At 30.5% G+C, this 25,682-nt stretch overlaps 3 protein-coding genes across 5 annotated transcripts; 1 reads left to right on the forward strand and 2 right to left on the reverse strand.

The window, feature by feature from the left end:
* Window positions 1-350: 350 nt before the first annotated feature.
* Window positions 351-6,712, reverse strand: LOC109598080 (regulator of G-protein signaling 7). 2 transcript variants are annotated; one of them, XM_020013896.2, is made up of 7 exons: window positions 6,493-6,712; window positions 6,035-6,222; window positions 3,895-4,425; window positions 3,586-3,809; window positions 2,307-2,733; window positions 868-960; window positions 351-770 (listed from the first exon to the last, which is right to left on the reverse strand). In XM_020013896.2, exons 2-7 carry the CDS (start codon window positions 6,185-6,187, stop codon window positions 708-710), a joined length of 1,491 nt encoding a protein of 496 aa, XP_019869455.2. In that variant the 5' UTR covers window positions 6,188-6,222; window positions 6,493-6,712; the 3' UTR covers window positions 351-707. The 2 variants fall into 2 exon arrangements, with proteins under 2 accessions (XP_019869455.2, XP_019869456.1); XM_020013897.2 differs by having other exon boundaries at window positions 6,035-6,304.
* Window positions 6,713-7,107: 395 nt separating this feature from the next.
* On the forward strand, window positions 7,108-10,555 carry LOC109598079 (26S proteasome non-ATPase regulatory subunit 2). The gene is made up of 8 exons (XM_020013894.2): window positions 7,108-7,234; window positions 7,293-7,408; window positions 7,541-7,597; window positions 7,654-8,168; window positions 8,227-8,385; window positions 8,447-10,020; window positions 10,073-10,191; window positions 10,254-10,555. Exons 2-8 carry the CDS (start codon window positions 7,340-7,342, stop codon window positions 10,434-10,436), a joined length of 2,676 nt encoding a protein of 891 aa, XP_019869453.2. The 5' UTR covers window positions 7,108-7,234; window positions 7,293-7,339; the 3' UTR covers window positions 10,437-10,555.
* Window positions 10,556-12,066: 1,511 nt separating this feature from the next.
* On the reverse strand, window positions 12,067-25,112 carry LOC109598082 (galactosylgalactosylxylosylprotein 3-beta-glucuronosyltransferase P). Of its 2 annotated transcripts, none has more exons than XM_020013899.2 (5): window positions 24,830-25,112; window positions 17,467-17,685; window positions 15,030-15,243; window positions 14,229-14,677; window positions 12,067-12,844 (listed from the first exon to the last, which is right to left on the reverse strand). In XM_020013899.2, exons 2-5 carry the CDS (start codon window positions 17,671-17,673, stop codon window positions 12,740-12,742), a joined length of 975 nt encoding a protein of 324 aa, XP_019869458.1. In that variant the 5' UTR covers window positions 17,674-17,685; window positions 24,830-25,112; the 3' UTR covers window positions 12,067-12,739. The 2 variants fall into 2 exon arrangements, with proteins under 2 accessions (XP_019869458.1, XP_019869459.2); XM_020013900.2 differs by lacking the exon at window positions 24,830-25,112 and adding an exon at window positions 19,716-19,837.
* Window positions 25,113-25,682: the final 570 nt, after the last annotated feature.

Consider the following 25,682-nt stretch of genomic DNA (forward strand, 5'->3'; position numbering starts at 1 on the left):
TCAGAACACATTCGTGTTCGGTTCAGTTCTGTGACCCGTTGAGCTCGATGTTCCGAGAAAAGATAAAACAAATGGATGGATTTCAGATTGGCTATCCTAGAGATGACATTGAACTTACTATCGTAGTCATAAGGTGCCTTACACTGAGCTTTCTTTAAAAGACTGGTTTGTTGTGCGTTATAGTTGTGAGATATTTTAACGAATGCTCGTAGTGAAAGACCCTGTAAGAGAACATGTCTTACACATATTCTATAAATATACATGTATATATATATATATTTTATATTTCTTCAAAATTCAGTTTGTGCTTGTATCACAATTGTTTTAATTTAAAAAATAAATTAACAAAATTCGCCTAATAACGTATATTTTCATTATTCTCTTTATTTACATGTTGAGTTTTAAACATTTACACATTAAGAGTCTAATGATATTATTTAACACAAAAGTATTTAACAACTTACTGAGTCACTATAACCATAAATAATTATCTCAAGAATATCATTTTCAATATATTAGTTTTTGCCATATAATCCCATAATACTATGGCACAATATCATTTGTTCAAAAATGTTCAATAAATCACAATCAGTGAAATGAGAAAATAATTAAATATCTGCCAATGACAGTATTTGTATTGTCGATAGATTCTTATCAATTAGATAAGTCACAATTAGAATACATGATTTTTTCCTTTGCAACGTAATCTATGTTATGTTGTCTTTGCGTGCTGAAAACGACACTATTGAACGGATTCCTTTTACCGATGTCTGTAAAATAAACAATATAGACCTAAATATCTACCAGTTTAAATTAAATTTCATTACGCCGGCTAATTAAATATTTCCGATAAATATACGACCATACCTTTTTCTTTGAACCGTTAAGGAATTCTTTGTACATTTCCGACCTCAGGTATCGAGAGTAGCTGTCGCTTTTCATAAGATGATAAACGTGAGCCTGAAATTCAATCATTCATAATTGTAGATTATTTTCAATGTGTGTTTTTAAACAAGAATTCTTGTATTAGGACCTTGAATAAGTTCCTGCTGTTTTTTTTGTAAAATAAAAGCTTTATTTAAAATATAAGGAATGAAAATATTTCAGTCAAAGTATCACCAGCCACGACTTTCTATCATCTTTCTGGCAGTATATAAATTTCACGTCTGAATATATGTCACAATATGTCTTTTGAGGCTATCCAAGAACCGATCCATTCTCTAGTATCTTCGTAAGAATGGAAGCGCAGTTCAGCCAGGCAATGTGCCATTAAACGGAATAGGAAAAAATCTTAAGGTGGGTGAGGTAGAACTTCCCATTGAATCGTTTCCAGGTAGATTTTCGCTGGTTTTGCAACAAAAGACCGAGGGTTGTCATGTAACAAAATTACTTTGTCGTGTCTTTGTTCGTATAGCTGTCGTTTTTCTTTTATGGCTCGACTCAAACGATCTCTCGTTATCGTTTCATTCGGTTTGAGCAGCTAATAAATAAATTACACCCTGCAGATTCCACCAAACACTAAGAAGAAGCTTCGAACCATGATTATTTGGTGTTGCGGACAATGTTAATGCATGGCCAGGCTTACCCTACGATTTTCTACGGCTTGGATTATCGTAGTGTATCCACTTTTCATCGCCAGTCACCGATACGGTCCAAAAAACATTTTCTTTTCTGCCGTTGAAGCAATAGTTCACACGTCAGAGAACGCCGTTCTGGTCTCTGTATGTCGTATGTGGTAGAGCATTGTCACCGTCTCAACAAGAATTCTGTGTGCTTAAGCTGCAGATTTCTTTTGAATAAAATAGTGCAATAAAATTCCTCCTCAAATACAATTTATTTGGCACAAAAGTAGAAGTAGATTTTCAGAACCAATAAAAATTACTTCACATTCACACTAAAGTGAAGTACCATACACTGAAACTTAAGTTTAAATACAGTACTTCCTTGTAGGTGTGTTACCATTCGAAAATCCGTGCACGAAGTACTGCTACTGTCATTTTTGAAGAAACAGCGAGAACTTATTCAAGGTGCTAATATAAAGTACACCGTAGCCTTCTGTTTAGGGAATATCTCAAAAACGAATGAAATATTTAAAATTTAATTTTTTAATTCTGAAGAGAAGGTCAAAACTGATCTTTCCTTCATTTCCAAGAACCCAGTATTTTTTTCTTGTGATAAAAACGTTGGAAAAAAATTACTTTTCCCGAGACCTAACATAAAACAATGTTGACCATTTTAGTGAACACATGATAAAATTAATGTGGTAATCAGACAGTACGTAATAAATAAAATATGAATACACTCACCGCTGCACAATCAAAGCTCCATCGGTCAGGTACTTCCATGTTCTTTTTGGTGACCTCGTAGGACCTCGCGTCGACGTTAATCGGACAACTAGCGTCCGACGCGAGGAACTCGGCCCAGATCTCCGCCACCTTGTTCTGCACCTGGCTGTGGGGCAACGCCTTCAGTTCCTGCACCGCCTCCCAAAACTTGAGATTCTCGCCGCTGAACTCCCTGTCCAGGAACCGTACGAAATGATCGCGACCGACCGGATCTTGCAACAGTTCCTGCAGGCTGAAAGCCCAACGTTTCACTCTACGTGCTGATATGTCTTTGGCCTGTTTCTCCTGTTCCCACAGTTCTGGATTGTCGGCAATCCACGGGTTCGGGTATTCAGGAGCGACGAAAAAGCAATCGTACTCTAAATACTGTTCGTAGTACGCAACGAATCTGGAAAAATAATAACTTAATGGTACAATTTATTTAATTGTACGGCAATAAAAGGGTAGTGTTAGTAAAAAGAATAAATTAGTTAGTTAATTATGTCAAGTTCTTAAGTTTTTACCATCATAGCTTGCTACGAAAAACGTTAAATTATGAGCAGTGGCGGCACATTAAATATAGAATAAAAATATTCTATTTTTATTTAAAATATAATAAAAATGAGTTTTTTTGGTCCCGTATTTATTAAAATATTCAAATTAGGAAAGGGACGGTTTAATTCTTTAACAACTTGCATAGTGATTTAAACTGGAAATACACATTTATTTAATAAAGAATCCACCACGTTTTCTTATGTTAATACATTTTTTCGTGTTATTATCGGTTGGCGCCATATCGTAATAAAAATAATGAAGTTTTAAAAATCTTTCCATAACTGAATCCACCTGATACACACATGATCAAGTAGTTTCTGAAACTGAAACATCGGTGATGTTTGGGAACTTCGTGTGTGTCGGCATTTAGTCCCCTCCCATTCAAACAATAGCCCGTTCTTAAAGCACATGCGCGAATGTTAGATTCAAAATTTATATACAACACGAATTGAAGCGAAGAGGCACATTTAAAAGTGCATCTGGAATATTCATTGAAATTTAATTTAAAACTGTTATTGGTTGTCTAAGTGTTAGTTTTACAACCTTTGTTTGAACATTAAGTTATTTTAAAGAATAAAAACATAAAAAATGTGTTTTTTCATATTAATAAATCATTTCGCCTCATTTGAGTAGCCACCACTGTTAGAGATAAAGAATTTTATTATTTTAGGTGACTTTATTGAACATAATATTAAAATATACGTACGATTCCGCTGCTTTTGACACTTTAATGTTTCTTCTTTCAAGTCGTGATTTAAGAAGTGATATTTGCTTCTTGACGGCTTCCACAGTTGTCACTTTGCTGATGTTCCCAGATGTTGAAGGTGACATCCTTGGTGGGCCCACATGCATATTTTTAACGCCATGAATTGGCTTGTTCATCTGGCAAGCTTTCTTAATATCAATTTCCGTAGTATTTACACAACCGGGCTGTAAAATGTGAAATCTCAGCATCCAACAACTAAGTTTAATTGTCCTACGTATAAACGGTAATTATGGAATGGATGTGACTTACCATGGGGCGATGCACATCCCAAAAGGCTCTCTCCTGACTGTCTAGCACCTTCCTTTCCAACTTGTCCCGCTTCTTGTCGACTTTACTCTGCGCTTCGGCCTGCATGAATATGAACTCCCACTTTCTCGAGAACATCTTCTGCAAACGGGCAAGATTCTCGGCTTCGTAATCGGCCAGTTCCAAACGCGTCTTGTTCTGCATCGTTCTCTTGCACAAATACACGGCGTAGTCGGTGTTTTCCGGTTCCCAACAGTTGGACGGCCAAAAGTATGGCGTTTGAAATCTGTAGAAGGTGCTGTCGTTTTTAACAGTGAGCATGTGATCGTCGATTGGAAAGAAGTAACCGTGGGCGGCCATGAGATGCGCCAGATGCAGCGCCTCCTGCTGATCCTCGACGTCCAGGTTTTTCATCATCCACATTATCAGATCGGAACCGGTAAAAACTGACGGTATTTTCGACATAAAACTTTTCACTGTGCGAACTGGCACGCCAGTTGTCTCATCTTGCATTTTTTCAACAATTTTCTCCATCTGGAAGGAATTAAATGTAACATTTTCGATTAAATTTGAAAGGAAACTAATTAGTGAAAAGCCAAAATAATTTGTATCACTAACAACAACAACAACCCTAAACTGCCTGTCACTTATTAAGCAATTATTTTTTGGGAGACTTATATTCTACACAGGATGATTCACATAGTCTATTCATTAAAAGTTTATAGATAACAGAAAAAGGTATTAATTTGAAATATTTATAACAATTATAACTTGACTTGAAATGCTTTTCTAATATATTTTGAACAAAATTTCATTTCCGGTTTCGTCAGCTTTGTTCTTCTCAATGGAACATCCTGTATATTTTTGGATTTTTTAATTCTACAAGTAATTGCAATTGAGTTATTAATTTTTTTTGTAAAAATTTTGTCAGATTGATGGTCTAACTAAAATATCTGTAAATCCACCAATTTTGATGCTGGGAAGCTCATTTTTGACATACACATTAACTAAGGACTATTCTTTAATGAGTCATTATTAATCCTGACAAATTTTATACAGGGTGTTCGTTATTTATATTTAATTTTGTGTATTATAAAATTTTAATAACATCGTTATTTTGGAATTAATAACTCAAAAATTATTGAGTTTAGGTATTAAACATTATTATTCATTTTATTTGCAATTAAATATAGAATTTAGAAAACCAAAAATATACATGTGTTCCATTGAAAATAACAAAATTGACGCCACTTCTGGCGAAGTATTCAAGTTAAGTTGTTATAAAAAGTTATTGTTAAAAATATTTCAAGTCAATACCTTTAATTTCTAATAAATAAGTTAGATGGTTCACCCTGTATATATATTTAGAATGTATATTTTATAATAATTTGTCTGATACTATTATATATTCTATATTTTCTTTAAGTAGTCAATATTATTGTATGCTATTACTAATTACTTTAACGTTAATCTTTGTGGCAACAAATTGTTTTACTATTACTAAAGCACATACCAGTTTTGTAGAACTGATAAAACGGACAAGGAAATATGACCGCATTTAAATTTCAAGATAATCATTATAATTTGCGAAAAAAACTAACAAAACATTGCCAAGAAGTTTATTGACAAAAAATTATAGAAATCAGTTAAATAAAACAAGATATATTGTTTTATTTTAAGACTAATTCATTAGACTATTAATTATTAAAAAAATTAATAATTAAATTATTAAGTTATCTGATTATTAAAGAATACATAAATAATATAAGTAAAAATTGTACCATTTTGGAATTAATTTAAATTAAGCAGCACTTTTGTGTGAAGCAGTTAATTTGATGAGTAATCCTTTAAATTATTTAAACAATTTCATGAAGATATTGGCAACAAATAGACTATTTAAAACAGCTGGTATTTTATCACAAATTTTTACTATTGTTTTTATATCTAATGAATTATTTTGGTATTCATTCAATTGTTACTAATTGATAATTATAATGATGACTGAAATATTAATTAAACTTATTATTGGAGAAGTTACTGTCTCAAACATAGGAAATTTAATATATATTTTTATTTAAAATTTTAAAATTTGATCTGTTCAATAAAATAATACTGGATAATAATTAAAATTAAGTAAACTTACTTTTTTGTAAAGCAGGTGGTTTGGTGACTCCTCAGAGGTGGAAGGCTGTGCAATCGGAATTGTTTCTTCATTACTGGTCACTCCAGTACATCCCCCATTGTTAGCCTCTGGCTTTCGCTTAGCAGCAGCCTTTTCGGAATTCATAGTTACCATATCACTGGCTTTGGAGGAAATTTATCCCCCTTACACTTAAAGCATAACCACTTGCGTTATACTATGCTCACACACCAATTTCAATTTAATTTCCCAGTCATCACAGATTACAAATTACTTGAAAATTTAATTCATGAATTAACAAACAGAACAGAGACAAAATATTTAAAAAAAAACTACATCATAATGATTAAATAGTGTGTTGTAGCAGAGCTGCTAGTCTTGCTGCAACGTTAATTAATCAGAATGAGCATGCAGTTGATTGAAACAAGGGTGATAAATAGGGCTTAAATTATTAAACTTACTCCATTGAAATTTGTATCCAAAAGTGGTTAAAAGGATATCCTTTTTCCTGCATAATTGTTAATTAAAGGATACTTATCATTTGCGATTTTATGTAATTTCGTGCAGAAGCATGTTTTTTAAACACAAATGAATATTTTAAAATTAATGTTTCCAAATATTTACTTAGAGTATCTTATTTATTATTCTACATAGGAGCTAGCACCATCGATATTTTCCTTAGCTCGGATTCGCTGCTTCGCTCGACAATTTTCGTCTCTATTGAAGCGCCAAATTTGAACCTCACAAGCTACAAACATCTTCAATTTATTTACTTCTAAAATAACATAGTAAACATTTTAAATTGTACAGTATATAATCTTAAATTTATATATTTAATTAAATATTACTTCTTTAAGCTGCAAAAACTTTGATTTTAAACCACAAAACAAACGTTTTGTTTGGTGTTTCAGCTGCGTTCCGAAAATATTATCATTATTATTTCACTTAAATGCATTAATCATTTAATCTAATTTGCATTAAATCATTTATTATTGCAAACAGTTATTACGCCGAATAGCTCAAATAAATCCTGTCTGGCGTTTTATAGATTTTAATTTGTATATTTTCGGAACACAATCCGGCAACGTAGGTATTTTGACAGACATGACGGAGCACTATATTTTTCTCTGAAGTTATGATATCAACTGTGTTAAGATTTTGAGAGATTCCCACTAAATTAAAGAAAATAAAAAGAGTTCATAGGTATTTTTATTACCTAAATCCACACCAACACCTTCTAATACAAACTATTTTGTTTTAGCACATCAATCAGGTTTGCGTTAATTTAACAGTATTAACCCAAACAAAATGAGCGAAACTAAAAAGGAAATTAAAGTGGAGACCAAAAAGGAAGTGGAGGATGATAAAAATGAACTGGTAATTATTAAATTACATTAATTTACACCGAAATGTTAACGCAAAACGTTTAAAAACAACGTAAAATCAAATTGGTTGAGAGTGAGGTTATGGTATCATGACTGTTGTTAATTTGTATTTCTATTGTTTCAGTCGGACGAGGATAAGCAGCTCCAAGATGAACTCAATATGTGTGTGGAGAGACTGCAAGTAAATGATTTTAATTATAAAACTAACGAAGATGTTGACTTAAAAACCTTTTTTAGGAAAACAATGCCGGTTTGTATCTCCCAGCTTTGCAAGCTCTCAGCAACCACATTAAAGCCTCAACAACTTCAATGACATCCGTGCCGAAGCCGTTGAAGTTCATGAGGCCCCATTATGATACAATGAAACAAGTTTATGAAAAAATTACTGATCAAAACGTTAAGCAAGTATGTGCGGACATTATATCTGTTCTGGCCATGACAATGGGTGATGGCAGGGAATGTCTCAAGTTCCGTTTGTTATCTGAGTTGGATAAAATTGGCGAGTGGGGCCACGAGTACGTCAGACATTTGGCGGGCGAAATTGCCAGTGAATGGGCCGAGACTGATTTAACCTTCGACAAGGCACTGAAGGATAAGCTCATTTTGTTGGCAAAACAGATTGTTCCATACAACATGGCACACAATGCTGAAGCTGAGGCATGTGATCTTCTCATGGAAATTGAAAGGTTGGATTTACTGGAGAACTATGTTGATGAGAATATTTATCAGAGGGTTTGCTTGTATCTAACCAGGTAATATTATTTTATTTATTCTATCTTCATTGGGTCACCTTTGTGTGTTTATTTTTAGTTGTGTACCTTACGTAGCTGATCCTGAGAACACAACATTGTTGCAAACAGCTTTGTTGTTATTCCGTAAATTTGATCAGTATCCACAAGCACTTCGCTTGGCCATGCAGCTAAATGACCATAGCTTGATTGAGGAAATCTTCATGTCTTGCCCCGACACGTGAGTACATTTTAAATTAAGCATTTACATTCAATTAATATCCTCTATGTGTAACTTACAGTGCCATCCAAAAGCAATTGGCCTTCATGCTAGGAAGACAGCAAATATACATCGAAATTCCAGATACCACACCAGAATATGAAGACCTAATCGAAGTAATGGCCAACTGCCATTTGAACAATCATTTCCTGAACTTGGCAAGAGAGCTCGATATTATGGAACCAAAAACGCCTGAAGACGTCTACAAATCTCACTTGGAGAACACCAGACCTCAATTTGGGGGCAGTCAAGTAGATTCGGCCAGACAAAATTTGGCGGCCAGTTTCGTGAACGGTTTTGTCAATGCCGCATTTGGTAAAGATAAATTGTTGATGGAGGATGGCAATAAATGGTTGTACAAGAATAAGGAACATGGCATGCTAAGTGCGACTGCTTCCCTCGGTTTGGTGCTGCTTTGGGACGTTGATGGAGGCCTCACTCCAATTGATAAATATTTATATTCATCAGAGGATCATATTAAGTCAGGTGCCTTGTTGGCTTGCGGCATCGTTAACTGCGGTGTAAGAAACGAATGCGATCCCGCTTTGGCTTTGCTAAGCGACTATGTACTTCACAACACTAATATAATGAGGATTGGCGCCATCGTTGGTTTGGGTTTGGCGTATGTTGGTTCCAACCGTGAGGCGGTACTTAGTTTGTTGTTCCCGGTGTTCAGCGATCCAAAGTCCAACATGGAAGTGATTGGTATGGCTGCTCTCGCTTGTGGTATGATTGCGGTTGGCTCCGGAAATGCACAAGTGACCACAACAATCATGCAGATTTTGATGGAGAAGTCCGAGGCAGACTTGAAGGATACTTACGCACGATTTTTGCCCTTGGGATTGGGTCTGTGTCACTTGGGCAAACAAGAAGGAGTTGATATGATCATTGCCGCTTTGGAGGTCATACCGGAGCCTTTCAAGTCCATGGCTACTACTATGGTGGATGTTTGTGCTTATGCTGGTACCGGCAACGTTTTGAAAGTCCAGCACTTGTTGCACATCTGTTCTGAGCATTACGAACCCGGTGACAAAGACGAAAGCAGGGGTAGCCAAGATAAAAACTCCAAGGAAAAGTCGAAGGAAAAGGACGACAAAGACAAGGACTTATCTGCTAGACAAGCCATTGCCGTCATTGGTATTGCTTTGATCAGTATGGGTGAAGATATTGGAGGAGAAATGGCTTTCCGCACCTTTGGTGATTTATTGAGGTACTGCGAGCCCGTTATTCGTCGTGCCGTTCCCTTGGCCTTAGGTTTACTCTCTGTATCGAACCCTAAGCTAAACATTCTGGATACCTTGAGCAAGTTCTCGCATGACAGCGACGCCGAAGTGGCGCATAACTCTATATTCGCAATGGGTTTGGTCGGAGCTGGTACGAATAATGCTCGCCTTGCTGCTATGTTGAGACAATTGGCTCAGTTCCACGCCAAGGATCCGAATAATCTCTTCATGGTTCGTATTGCTCAAGGTCTAACCCATCTTGGAAAGGGAACGCTTACGCTCAGCCCATACCACAGTGATAGGCAACTGATGAGTCCTGTAGCTGTTGCTGGTTTGATGGCTACCCTTGTTGGTTTCCTTGATGTGAAGAACAGTAAGTAGATGGAATGTTGTTGTTATTGGTGTACTAATAATGTTCTTTATAGTTATATTGGGAAGGTCCCACTACCTGTTGTACACTCTAGCAGCTGCCATGCAACCTAGGATGCTAGTTACCTTCGACGAAGATCTCAACCCCCTTCCCGTCCCAGTTAGGGTTGGTTTAGTAAGTTCATTTATTTGATTAATTGTATAGAACGTTGTTTTAATTGATAATCTTTTTCACAGGCCGTAGACGTTGTGGGTCAAGCTGGTAAACCTAAAACCATAACTGGATTCCAAACTCATACCACACCTGTACTCTTGGCTTATGGAGAGCGAGCTGAATTGGCGACTGAAGAATATATTGCACTTACTCCCATTATGGAAGGATTTGTAATCCTTCGAAAAAATCCTGACTTCAATCCTTAATTATTTATATAGCTTAAAAGTTATACGTAATCTGATGTAAATTAAACAGTTTTCTACAAAAAATACGTTCTGTTATTTCTTTAATTTGTATATTTTGGAGGAATAAAGTAACAAACTTATTCATCAGTCAGTTAATTCATATTTTTTATAATTACTTCTGAACAATACAAACTATAGGTGAAATATATTTTAAGGACGTTGAAACAGATTTGTTCTTTCACTTTTCTTTCAATTATATGTATATAAAATGCTTAGGATATACAGACAATTTTTCGTGTTTAATTTTTCTAATGTGTTAGTTTCTGTATTGTAATTTTATTAATATAATGAAAAAGTTGATGAATTATTTTTATTCACGTTTTAATATATGTTCTTCGTATTGTGAAATAACAATAATTTTATAAAGATATTGGATCTTTTTGATTTATTTATTTTAAAATAAAAAATGTTTCATACTAACCTTTTGACACTAAAAAAATTCTAATTATTAGTTATTAGTTTTTGCTTAATTGTGTCTTTTAAATAATTTCCTTATTTTTTCAAAATAAACTTATTAATCTGCCCATCTAAAATGTAAGGTTAGGTAAAACTTTGTTAACTCTTACAAATATTTGTATCAATGTACGGTATATATTTAGTTGATTTAATTATTTATTTACAAAAAAGTGAACAATTGTGGACAGCTCTTTGCTTAGGAAACAAATTATTAAACGTTTATGTACATTGTTTAGAACAGGTAAGTTTACATTTCTAATTTATGATGCAGCATGTTGTGCTTTATATGTAATATTTATGGTTATTGACAATTTAAAATTATCTGATCAATAAGAAAGAAATAAAAACTGTATATAAAATTATCAATGTTGTGTGACATCTGAGTCCTAATAAAATATTTACTTTGTTTATAATGTGACTGTAAATGATAAGACAACATTAAATCAATTATTTATTTTGTTTCTTTATTAAGGTATAAATCATTTGTGGTAAACTTTATTTAGGCCTTTAATTTATTGTTTCTAAAAATGTCTGCTTTATGTCATTTGTGGGGGAATTTTATTGGACTATTTTATTCAAAATAAATGTGCAGCTGAAGGACATAGAATTCTTGTTGAGACTGTTGAGACAATGCTCTGTTAGATATGTCATCCATAGACTGGTTTCGACGCTTCAAAAGTAAGGAATTTGAACTTGAAGATAAATAACATTCTGGCGCACCGAATAAATTTGACAAAGACAAAGAATTGGGGGAATTACTCGATCAAGACCGATGTCAGACTCTAACAGATCAGGAAAAAACATTACAAATAGATGAGTCAACAGTCTCAAATCGTTTGAAAGTATTGGGAATGGTCCAGCAGCAAAAACTTACCAGAAAGATGGGAGAAAGCTCTAGCTATTGATGGCCAATACTTCCTTTTAATTTTAAATAAAGCTTTTATTTCATAAAAAACAGCGACACATTGTTCAAGGTTGTAATATTTTGTTTCTATACAAAAGGCATAAACTTAATTTGAGCTTTTAATCAAGTTAATTAAATAAATTAATTAAATCTTGTTATCTATCAACGCAATTCAAACATTACGATGGTCGATAAGGTTATATATTACATTTGTGAAATAAAAATCCGAAATATGAGATAAATATATGCTTTATTCATAAGTTACATGATTGTGTATATTACAATAATACCTAAGATAGTGTATGTAAAAAACACACAGCCCATTCTTGAATAAATTATTTATGTATAAATTAATGGGATATGGTTGCAACAAATATTTATTATAAAAATATCACAAGTTTTATTTAAATAAACATTCATAACGAACTAAATTAAAAGATTCCGCACTAAAAAAGTTTCTACACTCCCTCAAAACTAATCTTTTGGAAGTTTTGTAAAAAATTAGTATGATTAGTTTATTCGGCGGGTAAATAATTCAGTGGGAAAAGGGGGTATGTTTAATGATTAAGTTTTAAAATATGAACTTGCTTCCCTAATCACTATGATGCAAAGTTTTGTATAACGAGGGTTCGATGGATTTTTAGTGAGGAGTCTACAATTGTCCCAATTTTTTTAAAACCAACATCTCTGTTATGACTACAAGGAACTTGACATGATTGCCAAAAATTATGTACAATACATACAATCTATTAATTGCATGTCCTTTTTTTAACAGAGATTTTGGACAGTATTCATAAACAAGTCAAATGATTTGTACGCTTTTCTCTGGACATTGTAAAAATAATGATATAGTATAGGATATGTTAATGGATGTCAATCAATTGCAGTCAATTTAACACCCTGACTAAACTAAAATTTGCTTGAGCAAATACACGTTTGTATTATTAAATTTATCGGCTAGAGGTGATGACGGTTCATTTTTCTTTGTTTGTGTGTGCCAGACATATATCTGAAAAAGTAAATATAATTAAATAAAAAATAATTAACGCACACAATTTTTATCTCGTCTTGTAAATATTTGCGGTGCTAGAGATCCAAACAGTTAATATATTAGAAGTGTTATTTTTGTGCCGCTAAAATTTATTTATATCAATTCGAAGTTACACAAAAGTTACATTACAATAGTTTAAATTTTCTCAGCCGGTTTTAAATAAATGTAATTGTTAGTTATTTAAAAATACATTCTTGAATATATTAACTGCAATGTCAATTATAATTACACATTTAGTTTCATGCAATTGCGGTTTTATTTTGTTTACTTGAAATCAGCAGATAAAAATTATTTTTCTAATTATAATTTCTTGATTTTAATAAATGAAATGAAATTACATAAATATAAATTCACATTAAAATTAAAATATTATTTTTAATGTATATTTACATTTACTTAAGGCATTAAAATATTGTTTAAATAACAATTTTCACCAGAAAAAGCACTTAAATCAGTTTGAGAATTCAATGTTAAATACTAAGAAGCTTAGACTTACAAAGTATTATGTAACAAGCAATTGTAATTAGATTAATTGTACTAATACGATCTTATTCTGTTTACTTTTCTTGACATGTTTACTGTAATGAACAAATTAACTACATTATATACTTTTTTTGTTACATAACATATGAAATTAAAATGAAGGTGAAACATCAGTGATGGGCTGTGGAAAGATGTTTCAAGTCAAATTACATTTTAAAATCAATTACTTTGTTTAAAATTCTAAGCAAATATATATATCAATTGAAAGGTTGATTGAAAATAATAAAGTTATTTATGTTTTAAGTTGTACAAAATTAAACGTAAATAACGAACACCCTGTATAAAATTTGGAAGTACTAATAATGGTTCCTCATAGAATGATCTTTGTTTATTGAATGTTTATACCAAAATTGAAGTTTTCAGCAACAAAATTTGGGGCTTTACAGACATTTTAGTAAACTGTCAAAATTTTTGGAAAATAATTGATAACTCTAAAACTATTAGGTTTAGGTATAGGACATGGTATAGCCATTTCATCTGCAATTACTTGCAGAATTCAAAATTACAAAAATATACAGGATGTTCAATTCAAAATAATAAAGTTGATACCACTTCCGGCGAAACCGGAAATGAAATTTTGTTCAAAATAAATTAGAAAAGTAGTCCAAGTCAAGATATAATTGCTATAAAAGTTTCAAATCAATACCTTTTTTGTTTTTCATAAACTTTTAATGAATAAGTTAGGTGAACCACCCTGTTAATACTGGTCACCTTAGATATTTCAATATACTGGATGTTTTTTGCCCATCACTGATTGGTAAAAAAGATCAAGATCAACAGAACGTCACGTGAAACTCACCTTAGTGCAATTAGAAGCCATAAATTCAATTTCCTTCGGTTCAAATGGCTTGAGACTCTTCAAGAAACCATCCTCTTCAAATCCAGGCGTGTAAGGCATCGAGGCTTGTGGACGTTCCAACAAAAATTGAACTGAAACCGCAAAACCCGCCATATCGACTGGAAACTTCCTTCCGCCCAACCATCCGTCGTAGAATTCGATGAACTGACCGTTCCTGATTACTGGCGTGCTGACGCCGAATTTTGTCACCAGACCCACCGGGAACATCGACACCCTTTTCGTATACCGTATCTCCCTGAACAGTTGCAGGTCGTAGCTGTTGTCGTCGTCGGCGAAGTAGAAGACGCCGGTCTTCGCGTTCTCCCTTATCCAGTCCAGGCCTTTGTTCCTGTTGGACACGCCCCTGGGTTTCGTTCCCTTTTTCTTTTTGTATTGCTCCGGCATTGGTGCTAAAATTGATAAAATTATAGAAAATCTTTGGAAGATAATAATTTGGCATCTTCTCTGGTTCTTCCTAAATTTTATTTCAGGTGACTAAAGTGTTAGGTACCAGAAAAAGTAATTTTTGGAACCGACGATTATAAGCAAAATTGTCCAAGTTCATGAAGAGATGCTTCTTTAGTCAAAACTGAGGTTTCTTCAGTTCCAATAAGCCAGATTTAGCTTCTTCACACATCACCTTGTTGAATAAAAGTTATTTTAAAGAGTTATATTGCTTCTTCTGGTACTCTGACCCAAACATTATAAATATATAATATCAGAGTGTCGAAAGCTACATATTGATCGACTAAATCACCATACCTGTTAAATATTCATATTTAATACCAGTCCTCTCTAATAATTCAGTTATGAGATCATTTGTTTTATAGGCATCTTCTATCACTAACCAATGTAAGTTGGGTACTAACATTAATGTGTTCGATAATCTAGTTAATTCAGCTAACTGTTCAGATCTCCTGTAGGTCGGTGTTATAACATATAAGGGTGGTAAATTTTCAGAACCATCGTTTAAACACTGAAAAAACAAAATCGTCAACAACTATTTAGGTAAATTAGATAATTAATGGACTTGATGCACGACCTTGAAGTGTACTCGTACGCAAATTATTGTTCATTCGTCCTCTGTAAATGTTACTTAATCTGTTCTATGTATTCCACTTAGCATTTAAAGTAACTATTATACAACATTTTAAAGGAAAAATAAAACGATTACGTATGTAAAGCAAGGAAGCATTGTTTTTACTGCAACATTGATTTGTAAGATTGTTGTAAGTTAGCTTAATAAATACACAAACTGTTTTTAGCTCGTAATAATGTGTATTGCTATTATCTTTAAAACCACTTCCTGTAGGATATACTTATCATAAAAACATAAGAAAGCAATCAACAAATTTATTTTAATGCAAATAAATCTTACAAAATATTTATCTTAATGGAAATTACTAAAACTTTTATATATGCAGTGTACCTGTCACCTCCAATTCAATTGAAGTGACTAAAATGTATAAAATGTTGAAAAATTTGTTCTGGAAATAAATTTGTTGCATCAAGATTAAATAAATATATGCTATAAATAAATGGTAAAAATCCCCTATTAATCATCACGATAAATAATTCATTAACTCAAACATTGTTTAAATGACAGTCGTAGACAAACATGTCTAAGAATTGAATTGTATTAATAAATTGATTGATTGTGATAGTCACAATTTTTATCTATATTTATATTAATAATAGTAAAAACTACTTTTATGTATTATAATACAATATTGGACTATTTTTCTGAAATATTTGTTTAATATGATTTATATTTACGTTTTTCAAATCTACGTAGAATTCTAAGCAATTGTATAGGGAATGCTTATACCAATCGAAAAGTTTTGAAAATGAATATTAACATTTTAATTACGTAAAAATATACACGACGTTCAATTGAAAATAACAAGGTTATTGATATTTTAAGATACACCAAATTAATTGTAAATAACGAGCACCCTGTATAAAATTTGGAAGTACTAATTATGGCTTCTTATAGAATGATCTTTGATTAATGTGTATACCAAAAATGAAGTTTCCAGCAATAAAATTTGGGGCCTTACAGACATTTTAGTAAACTGCCAAAATTTTTGGAAAAAAATTGATAACTCCAAAACTATTCGGTTTAGGTATAGAACATGGTATAGCCATTTTATTTGCAATTATATGCAGAATTTAAAAATACAAAAATATACGGGGTGTTCAATTCAAGATAACAAAGTTGATGCCAAAATAAATTGGAAAAGTAGTTCAAGTTAAGTTACAATTGCTATAACATTTTCAAATCCATTCCTTTTTTCGTTTTCCATAAACTTCTAATGAATGAGTTGGTGAATCAACTTGTATTTTGTTTATAACAATTTAAAAAATCAGAATACTTGTAAATATAATTGTATTAAAAATATGTTTGAGTGTTATAAATTTTTTGATGTTGCAGAAATAATAAATATTTATATGAGAAAACTTATAGATAGATTTTTTTTCTCATTTTAATTATGTAAAAATGCAGGATGTTCCACTACTAATATTTAAAATACAATATTTATGGTGAAAAAATACACTTAATTTAGCTTAGACTTAATCAGTGTCTCTTATTTAAAAGCTAATAATAGGTAAAAGGCAAATAATTTCTAGTTAATCACTTTGTTGATAAAAAATTGGTGAATTAAATTTTTAAGTTCATTAAGTTCGTACGACCATTACTTTATTACAAAACTGTTTTACTTGTTGGAACATCTTAATTTTTTATAAAAATATTGGTTGCTTAACTTTCGAGAGATCTAGAAAATTGTTAGATGTAAAATAAAAATAAATAACTTGATTCACAGATTTAAAATTATATTTCTAATCTCATGTGTTACTTTAAATGATAATATTTTGTTTTTTATTTAACATGCTTGAGAAAGTTAACGAATTTGAACTGGTTTTTTCCAAATAATTTAATCAGAAACCTAAAAAAATCTTTTAAACAGTTTTTTTATATTTCAAAAATGTAAAATTTGGAATGAGTTACTTTAGTTGTTATTCTATTAAATTTTTAAGTCGATGCCTTTAACTGCTCCTTTTGAAACCTCTAATACTAATGGATCAATAATGTGAAACATCTTGTGTATCAAAAAACAAAATGAAGAAAGTTATGTTAAATCAAACTAACTTACACAATCTAAATGATACATAAAAATTAATTCCTAATGTTACTCACCTCGTTTATTCGTACGTTGGTGTCTATCTTTTCTCTCTTACTTTCGATGTTTTGAATGTTGTCTCTATAAATGTTCTCCCGGTCAATATCACGATACGTGGGGTTGCTGTTTCTCGTGGAAACATTTATGTGAAATAATGTTATACAGATTATGCATATTATGACAATGGTATTGATGGTACATAACAAGCAAGAGTTCCTGAACATAGCTATCTTTCTCTGTAAAAAAAAACAATCAATCAATATTTTTATTTATTATCATAATCTATTGTTATATAATATATAATAGCAACTAATCCCTGGTTCGTAATCATGTTACTATATCATGTTCAGTATATTTTATTTATTTTTATATTTTGTATTTTTATTTTTAAAATTTAGTCTCTGATAATTTTAAATCAGTTACTCTGATTAAATTCTTATTCCTAATGAACAAATGTGACAAAATCAGTTTCGTAAGACGACTGGTTAGTTGTAGTTGATTCAAAGCAGCAAGGAAGGTAGTAAGAAGAAGCTTAAAATCTGTGACGGATGAAGTACCAATGGAGTATGCTCACTACTAAGAAGAGAGAAACCGAAAGGAGGTTACAGGGCCAATTGTAATTTATCAGTTGATTGGGATCATTACACTTCGACATGGAGGGATAAGCAGAAGAAGGCTGAATTATCCTGTTCAGCAACACACATTTGTGATGAACCTTCTTGACTCTACTTTTGAACCCTTAATAATTAATGAAAATATAATTGAAATATGGAATGTAAAGAGCAAAAATTAATAAAAACTAAATATGAAACATCATGATAATTAGTTTGGGAAGATTAATTAATAATAAAAATTTATTACAAAGTTTTTTAAGGGCCCACACTCTCAATTTAAGTTTATATCGATTTAAAAATTGAAAAGTTGGGCGCCAAAACGAAGAATAACTAATATGACTTTAAATAAATCTTATTTTGATGTGTTTAAGGGTATTTTATATAAACGTTGCTTAATTATAAATAAGGATGTTTCTTAATTATTAGTAACACGGTTTAAACTTAACAATAATCAATAAATTCTTGAATTATTTTAATGAATTCCATTTTAATGAAGGTAATAAAATTTTGATGTTAAACTTTGAAGATTCTTGTCATATCTTTTATATTATTATAATATGATTATTATATATATTGTTATAATATGATTATTATATATATTGTTATAAAAATGGGCTACTTAAATGAAACATCGATAATTCGATCTGCGAAATCAATCGTTGAATGTTGAGTAACACATGTTTCACAGAAATTTACAGTTAATGTGTTTTTGATTGTTAATACCACAATATATATCTAATCAATCAATAAAGCATCAATTACGTCGTTTGTTAAAATAATTCTCTACTCCTTTAGACTGGTCGCAAATAAAGGGTCTTGATTCCTAATATTTCATTATTAAACATTATTTTAAAGTGCAGTTATGTTAATATATAATTAATTAATTCCTAATATGTCGATATGTTTGACAAAGTTCAAAAGTTAATTGAATAAAAAATCACTAAAGACTCCCATCCAGCAGCACAAATTTTGTGATGGACTTTCTTGAGTCTACTTTTGAACATTTAATAAAAATAATTAATATATTAATAACATATAATCGAAATATACAATTTGAAAAGCAAACATTAATAAAAACTGAGGAGTTCATTTTGTCGAAATTTGAACAAATCATGATAATTAGTAGTATCATCATATCAGTATTATTATTATTATACTTTGTCAGTAATGCTCAAATATTCTAGTTGACTTGTGATTGTCTGAAATTCGTGTGCCAGTACTGTATTGATCTTGTAATTAAATATAAATTCATTGAAGTTACGCGTTATAACAAAGAAAACCATTTTTATATAATATTACCTTTGCGTGCGACCACGTATAAAATTTATTTACGGTTTATTTAGGTTTTTGTCTTGACACACGACGTTCTCGAAAGGGAATATTAATGCAGAACCGATTAAACGTTCCCTTTATGTCTGGTTCAATAAAACGCGGGCATAAATGGGATAATTTAATTTTCATGCGTTGATCTGCTTTTGTTGTCAGCTAGTTTAATCAATATTAATGTGTGTGCCGTTTATCACGGAACGGAAATTTGCTCTAATGGCAGCCTCACAACAGATATTAGTTACTGTGCGTGGAAAGTTGATAAAAAATTATCTGGGTTCAGTTGCTGGATGGGTTTTGTGGTAGACAATTAAATATCTACTTACGATTCGGAAACGGCATCTTCCCAACATTTTTGGAGATCATCTTTATCCAAAGGTGCACATAGACTGTTACATATTTTATTCTGTATCTAATCAATAAAAATAATCTTATCAAGAGATGTTTTACTGTGGAATATCCAGATTGTTGCTTTTATACATCATTACGAACAAGTTGATAATTAAATTAATATCAATTATTAAGCATTTTTTGATTTTTGATCCGAGTGCCCCTTAAATACTTTGTTAAAATAGCTTATTTAATTTGTTTCTGTCAATAAATATATCGTGACCCCTTAATAGTGGATAATGATAAAAAATGTATTGTTCATGGTCGTACATGAGTTTCAAATATCAATAAATGTACCTTTATCAAAAGTCGTTTTCAAATGTTGTATTAATATTAACACACAGTCAAATATTTGTGGAAAGCATGTTTTGTTCATAAAGATTACACCAGCTGAATTGTTACACATTATTGTTTTTCTGATTTATGAGGGTATTTAAAAAGTTTTAGTTTAAACGTTTCCAATTCAATTTGAGAACTGTTTAAAATGTTACATTAATTTATATTACTTTGGAAATCTGAATTTGCAGTAAATTTTCTTTTTCTTTCTTTTCCCATTCAGACAAAAAATCAATATGTATGTAAATTATGATTTTTAAACGATTTTTAAGAAAATTTAAATTGCGTAAATTGTTTGCTATACAAAAGACACTGAGAAGATTTACTATAAATTAATTAAATCACTATCAATTGAATGAAAGTGTGGTCCATTTAAGATGAAAACATCGCCATAACTTTTTATTTAAAACTCTATTTTAATCAATAATGGTACAAAAAATAGACAAGTATCTTTCTATGAAGCTTATATAAATAGTTTTCTTCATTGCCTGCCCTAAATCTATTATAACATTTTTTATAGTCAAATATAGAGAAAAATTCATTAGGTCACAGAACAAACCTGTCAGAATTCGACAATAAATGACATATTTCTGATGACTGATGAAGTACCAATAGAGGGAAAGAAGGGAGAAACCAGAAGAAGTTTGTAAGGCCAATTGAAATTTATCAGTTGATTGAGGTCCTCACATTTCGATACAGTACAAGGTTGAATTATCTGGTCCAGCGTCACACATTTGTGATGAACCATATTGAGTCTACTTTTGAATATTTAATAATTAATGAGACTATAAGTGAAATATAGAATTTGAAGAGCAAAAATTAATAAAAACTAAAGTTTCTCTTGTTAAAATATGAACACACCATAAAAATTAGTTTGAGAAGATTAATAATAAATATTGAATACTGAAGTTTTTTTAAGGCCACATTAATTATGTGCTAAAGTATGTTAAAACTTATCAAAATCGCATAAGTCATTATAAAATTATAACAGTAAAATTGATTTAAAATTAAAAAGTTGAGTGATAAGGTTTTTTAATTTTTTTCACGCGTGTGAATGTTGGTTTAAGCTTAACAATAATGATATAAATTCTCTAGTAATTTTACTGAATTCTATAAGTAGATTAAATAATAATAAAATTTAAAAAAAATCAATGCAATACTCTTAGAGATAAGAGAAGTGGATTTTAAAGTTTAAGATTTAATGATGTAAATATAATTATAGATAAATATTATTTTGCCATTAATCTTGTATTAATATATAAACTGAAAACTCAAACAAATTTTCACAAATTTTTCCACTTAATAAATTAGATGGAAGGTTGAAGATAATAAAATTTTGATATTAAATTTTCAAGATAAGATTCTTATCATATATTATAAAAATGTTACTTATAAAAATAGGCTACTTAATTGTTAATTTAATGTAACACTGATAATGCGATCTACCGAAATTTGTGTCACACACAAACTACTAAAATATTTATATAATTAATATAAACAAAGATATTTACAAAAATTTATAAGTATACCACAAAAATATTCTACGTAATCAATGAATGTTGACAAACACGTGTTACACAGAAATTTACAGATAGTGTATTTCTGATTGTTAATGTAATACCACAATAAATATCTAATCAATCAATAAAGCATCAATTACGAAGTGTGTTATGTGTTGATATGTTTAAGATGTTATACCAACAATGTTTTGCTACAGCTCTGTATAATTTAGATATCGGTGTTTTTCTCCGACTAAAAGGTGAAAATTCGCTAAAATTTGGCAAACTCAATTTAAATTTATAACAATGAAATCGATTAAATAATTAAAAGCGCCCAAACGAAATGTTATAATTATAAGTTTGGCTAAATCGTCTTATCTTGAACCAAGTCTAATTTTTAGAATTATAATGTTCAGAAGTTCAATTTTTTTATCATGAATTAATCAGATTTATTGAAATTGTTGGGCGCTCAAACGGAATGTATTAACTAATAGTCTAAATAAATTAAATAATCTTATTTTGAGCCAATAAAGGTTTATTTATAAAGTTATAATGCTCAGACGTTGATAATTTATTTCGTTTATTGTCTTGCAATGAATTAATCAGACTTATTGAAATTGCTGGGCGCCCAAACGAAGTATAATAACTATGATAAATCTAATTAAATGTCTTATTTTGTGACAAACAGATAAATTGAATTTTATTTGTTGTTTTTTGGAAATTGTTTTAGGCATAAAATATTAATTTAAAAAAGAAAAGTTGGATATTAGGCGTCCAAATGAATAAATCTAACTAAATCGTTTTATTTTGCGACAACAAAAAGTTTTTTTAGTTATAATACTCAGAACTTAATTTTTTTTATTATGTTATTACTGATAAATGATACTTAATTGTTGGGCGCCCAAACTAAATATAATAACTAATAATCTGACTAAACTAAATAGTCGTCTCACTTTGAGCCAATAAAAAGTTTGTATTTATAAAATTATAATGCTAAGAAGTTGAGAATTTATTTTAATTATTGTCTTGCAATGAACTTAATCAGACTTTTGGAATTGTTGGGCGCCCAAACAAAGTATAATAACTACTTTAAATCTAATTAAATCGCCTCTTGTGTAATAATTAAAAATTTTTTCTATTCCTGAGGTTTGTAATTTAAAAAAATGAATTTTATTCATTATTATTTGATGACAAAAAATGGATATAAAATATTAATATAAAAAAAAAGTTGAATATTGGAATTGTTGGGCGCCCAAACGAAGTATAATAACTACGATAAATTTAACTCAATCGTCTTATTTTGCATCAACAAATTTTTTTTTTTTAAGTTATAATGCTCAGAATTTGATATTTTTTTTATTATTGTGTTATTACTGATTAATGATACTTTTTGAAATTGTTGGGCGCCCAAACGAAGTATAATAACTAATAATCTGACTAAACTAAATAGTCGTCTTATTTTGAGCCAATAAAATGTTTGTATTTATAAAATTATAATGCTCAAAAGTTGAGAATTTATTTTAATTATTGTGTTGCAATGAACTTAATCAGACTTTTGGAATCGTTGGGCGCCCACACAAAGTATAATAACTACTTTAAATCTAATTAAATCGCCTCTTGTGTAATAATTAAAAATTTTTTCTATTCCTGAGGTTTGTAATTTAAAAAAATGAATTTTATTCATTATTCTTTGATGACAAAAAATGGATATAAAATATTAATATAAAAAAAAAGTTGAATATTGGAATTGTTGGGCGCCCAAACGAAGTATAATAACTACGATAAATTTAACTCAGTCGTCTTATTTTGCATCAACAAAAAATTTTTTTTTAAAGTTATAATGCTCAGAACTTGATATTTTTTTATTATTATGTTATTACTGATTAATGATACTTTTTGAAATTGTTGGGCGCCCAAACGAAGTATAATAACTAATAATCTGACTAAACTAAATAGTCGTCTTATTTTGAGCCAATAAAAAGTTTGTATTTATAAAATTATAATGCTCAGAAGTTGAGAATTTGTTTTAATTATTGTGTTGCAATGAACTTAATCAGACTTTTGGTATCGTTGGGCGCCCAAATAAAGTATAATAACTATTTTAAATCTAATTAAATCGTCTCTTGTGTAATAATTAAAAATTTTACCTTTTCCTGAGGTTTGTAATTAAAAAAAAAAATAATTTTATTTATTATTCTTTGATGAAAAATATAGATATAAAATATTAATATAAAAAATAAGTTAGTTTTTTAAGTTATAATGTTCAGAACTTGATTCTTTTTATTATTGCTTTACTACAGAATAATGAGTCTTATTGAAATTATTGGATGCCCAAACAAAGTATTATAACTACGATAAATCTTATCTTATAAAATTTTGTAATAATCAATGTAAAATTCTGAGGTTTGTAATTTAAAAAAAAAATAAATTTTATTTATTATTCTGTGATGAAAAAATTGTTTTGGATATAAAATATTATTGTAAAAAATAATAATGGAACTCCAAAAAGCATCACGTCTTAGTTTCGAGGTTGAAGGTAATAAACTTTAATACTGAAGATAAGATTCTTATCATAAGAGTACTTATATTATTTTTAATAATGTTTATAATACACAGTAATACAGGCATATTTCAATATTAGTAAAATACGAGAAAAAAGGATGAACTATTTAAAATTATATATCATGATGATATTGTCATCCATAAGTTATTAAGTATCATTTCCATAATAAACATGTACAACTTGAAAATGCACCGTATTTATAAAAAAACTTTTAAGTATAGTACAATTAAAAAATATATACCTCAAACAACAACTGAATGTTGACCAATCCATATTGGAACACAATTATACATTAAAAGGACAATTGGTCATTCAATATTGTGCTAAGTAAACATCTTAATCTAATAATAACAATAATAATAACAGAAATCTTGGGTTGTCGAGTAAAAATTTCAACCACCGTCTTCACAGAGAAACAAAACTGTACCATGAATGGTGTTATTGATTAATAGTATGCTGAGGGTAACTTCCGGATTTTTTTAAAATAGGGACCGGGCCATTGTAAAGCTCTGTACACAACTGTTCTTGGCAAAAGGCCATGTGCTATGCAAATTATTGATTGAATTTGTCGAAATTCGGCAATGCAGTTTTCAATTTACGAGGCGAAGGATCAATTGCAGGCGTTAAGTGTTCATGAAAATAAATTGCTTACCTTTCGATATGATCTTTATGCGAAACACTTTTAAGGGTATGTCTTCCTTCGAGATAAATAATCAACATTATTACTATTTCTAAATAATTATGTTAATAATACCATCAACAATTCATTTAACGGTATTATCTTCTAAGGACACTGCGTATTTTTCAATTTGGAATTTTTTTTTCCTCCCGAAATGATCGGTTGCACTGCAGCTTGCCGGAATGAAAATATCTTGCCGACTTGATATGTACTGTCGCAATTCACACGCACCGATGTTTTGCGATTGTATTGGGTTAGCTCTCGTGTACTATTGTTCTAGGCATCGTTTGCGTCGGTCTAACATATGCGTCGGTTTCTTTTTTAATCTAATTGGGACCCCCACCAACGGCGGCTCATCGACTACCACCGTCTCGTCGGGTCGTCCACAGATGGCTCCCTGCATGTCGTCCACGGATATTTTGGAAGGATCCTTTCGACGGCTTGTCCTTGCCAGGATCGTGGTTTAGGGTTCTTCAGTCAGGTGGTTTTCGTTTGTGCAGTTATCTGTAGTCCGTTGATCCTGGAAGTGCTGGGTAAAATCGATTGAGTGGTTGGTAATTGGGAAGTTAGTACCAACTTTGGCCTATTTAAAGGATTTCAAATTAAATACATGATAAATATCACATACAATCAAAAAAATAGAAAACTGGAACCTCTTATGAAATTTTGAGTTTTATCAATAAACAAATAAAGATTTGAAATTTAAAATCTTTCTTTGTCGTTAAAACTCAGCATTTCTTAAAGAGTTCCACAGTCATCTCCTTTTTTGGTTGTATGTAACATTTATCATGTATTTAATTTCAAATCCTTTAAGTGTAAAGCTAAA

This window comes from Aethina tumida, chromosome 1 (genome assembly GCF_024364675.1).
Source record: "Aethina tumida isolate Nest 87 chromosome 1, icAetTumi1.1, whole genome shotgun sequence".
Taxonomy (NCBI): domain Eukaryota; kingdom Metazoa; phylum Arthropoda; class Insecta; order Coleoptera; family Nitidulidae; genus Aethina; species Aethina tumida.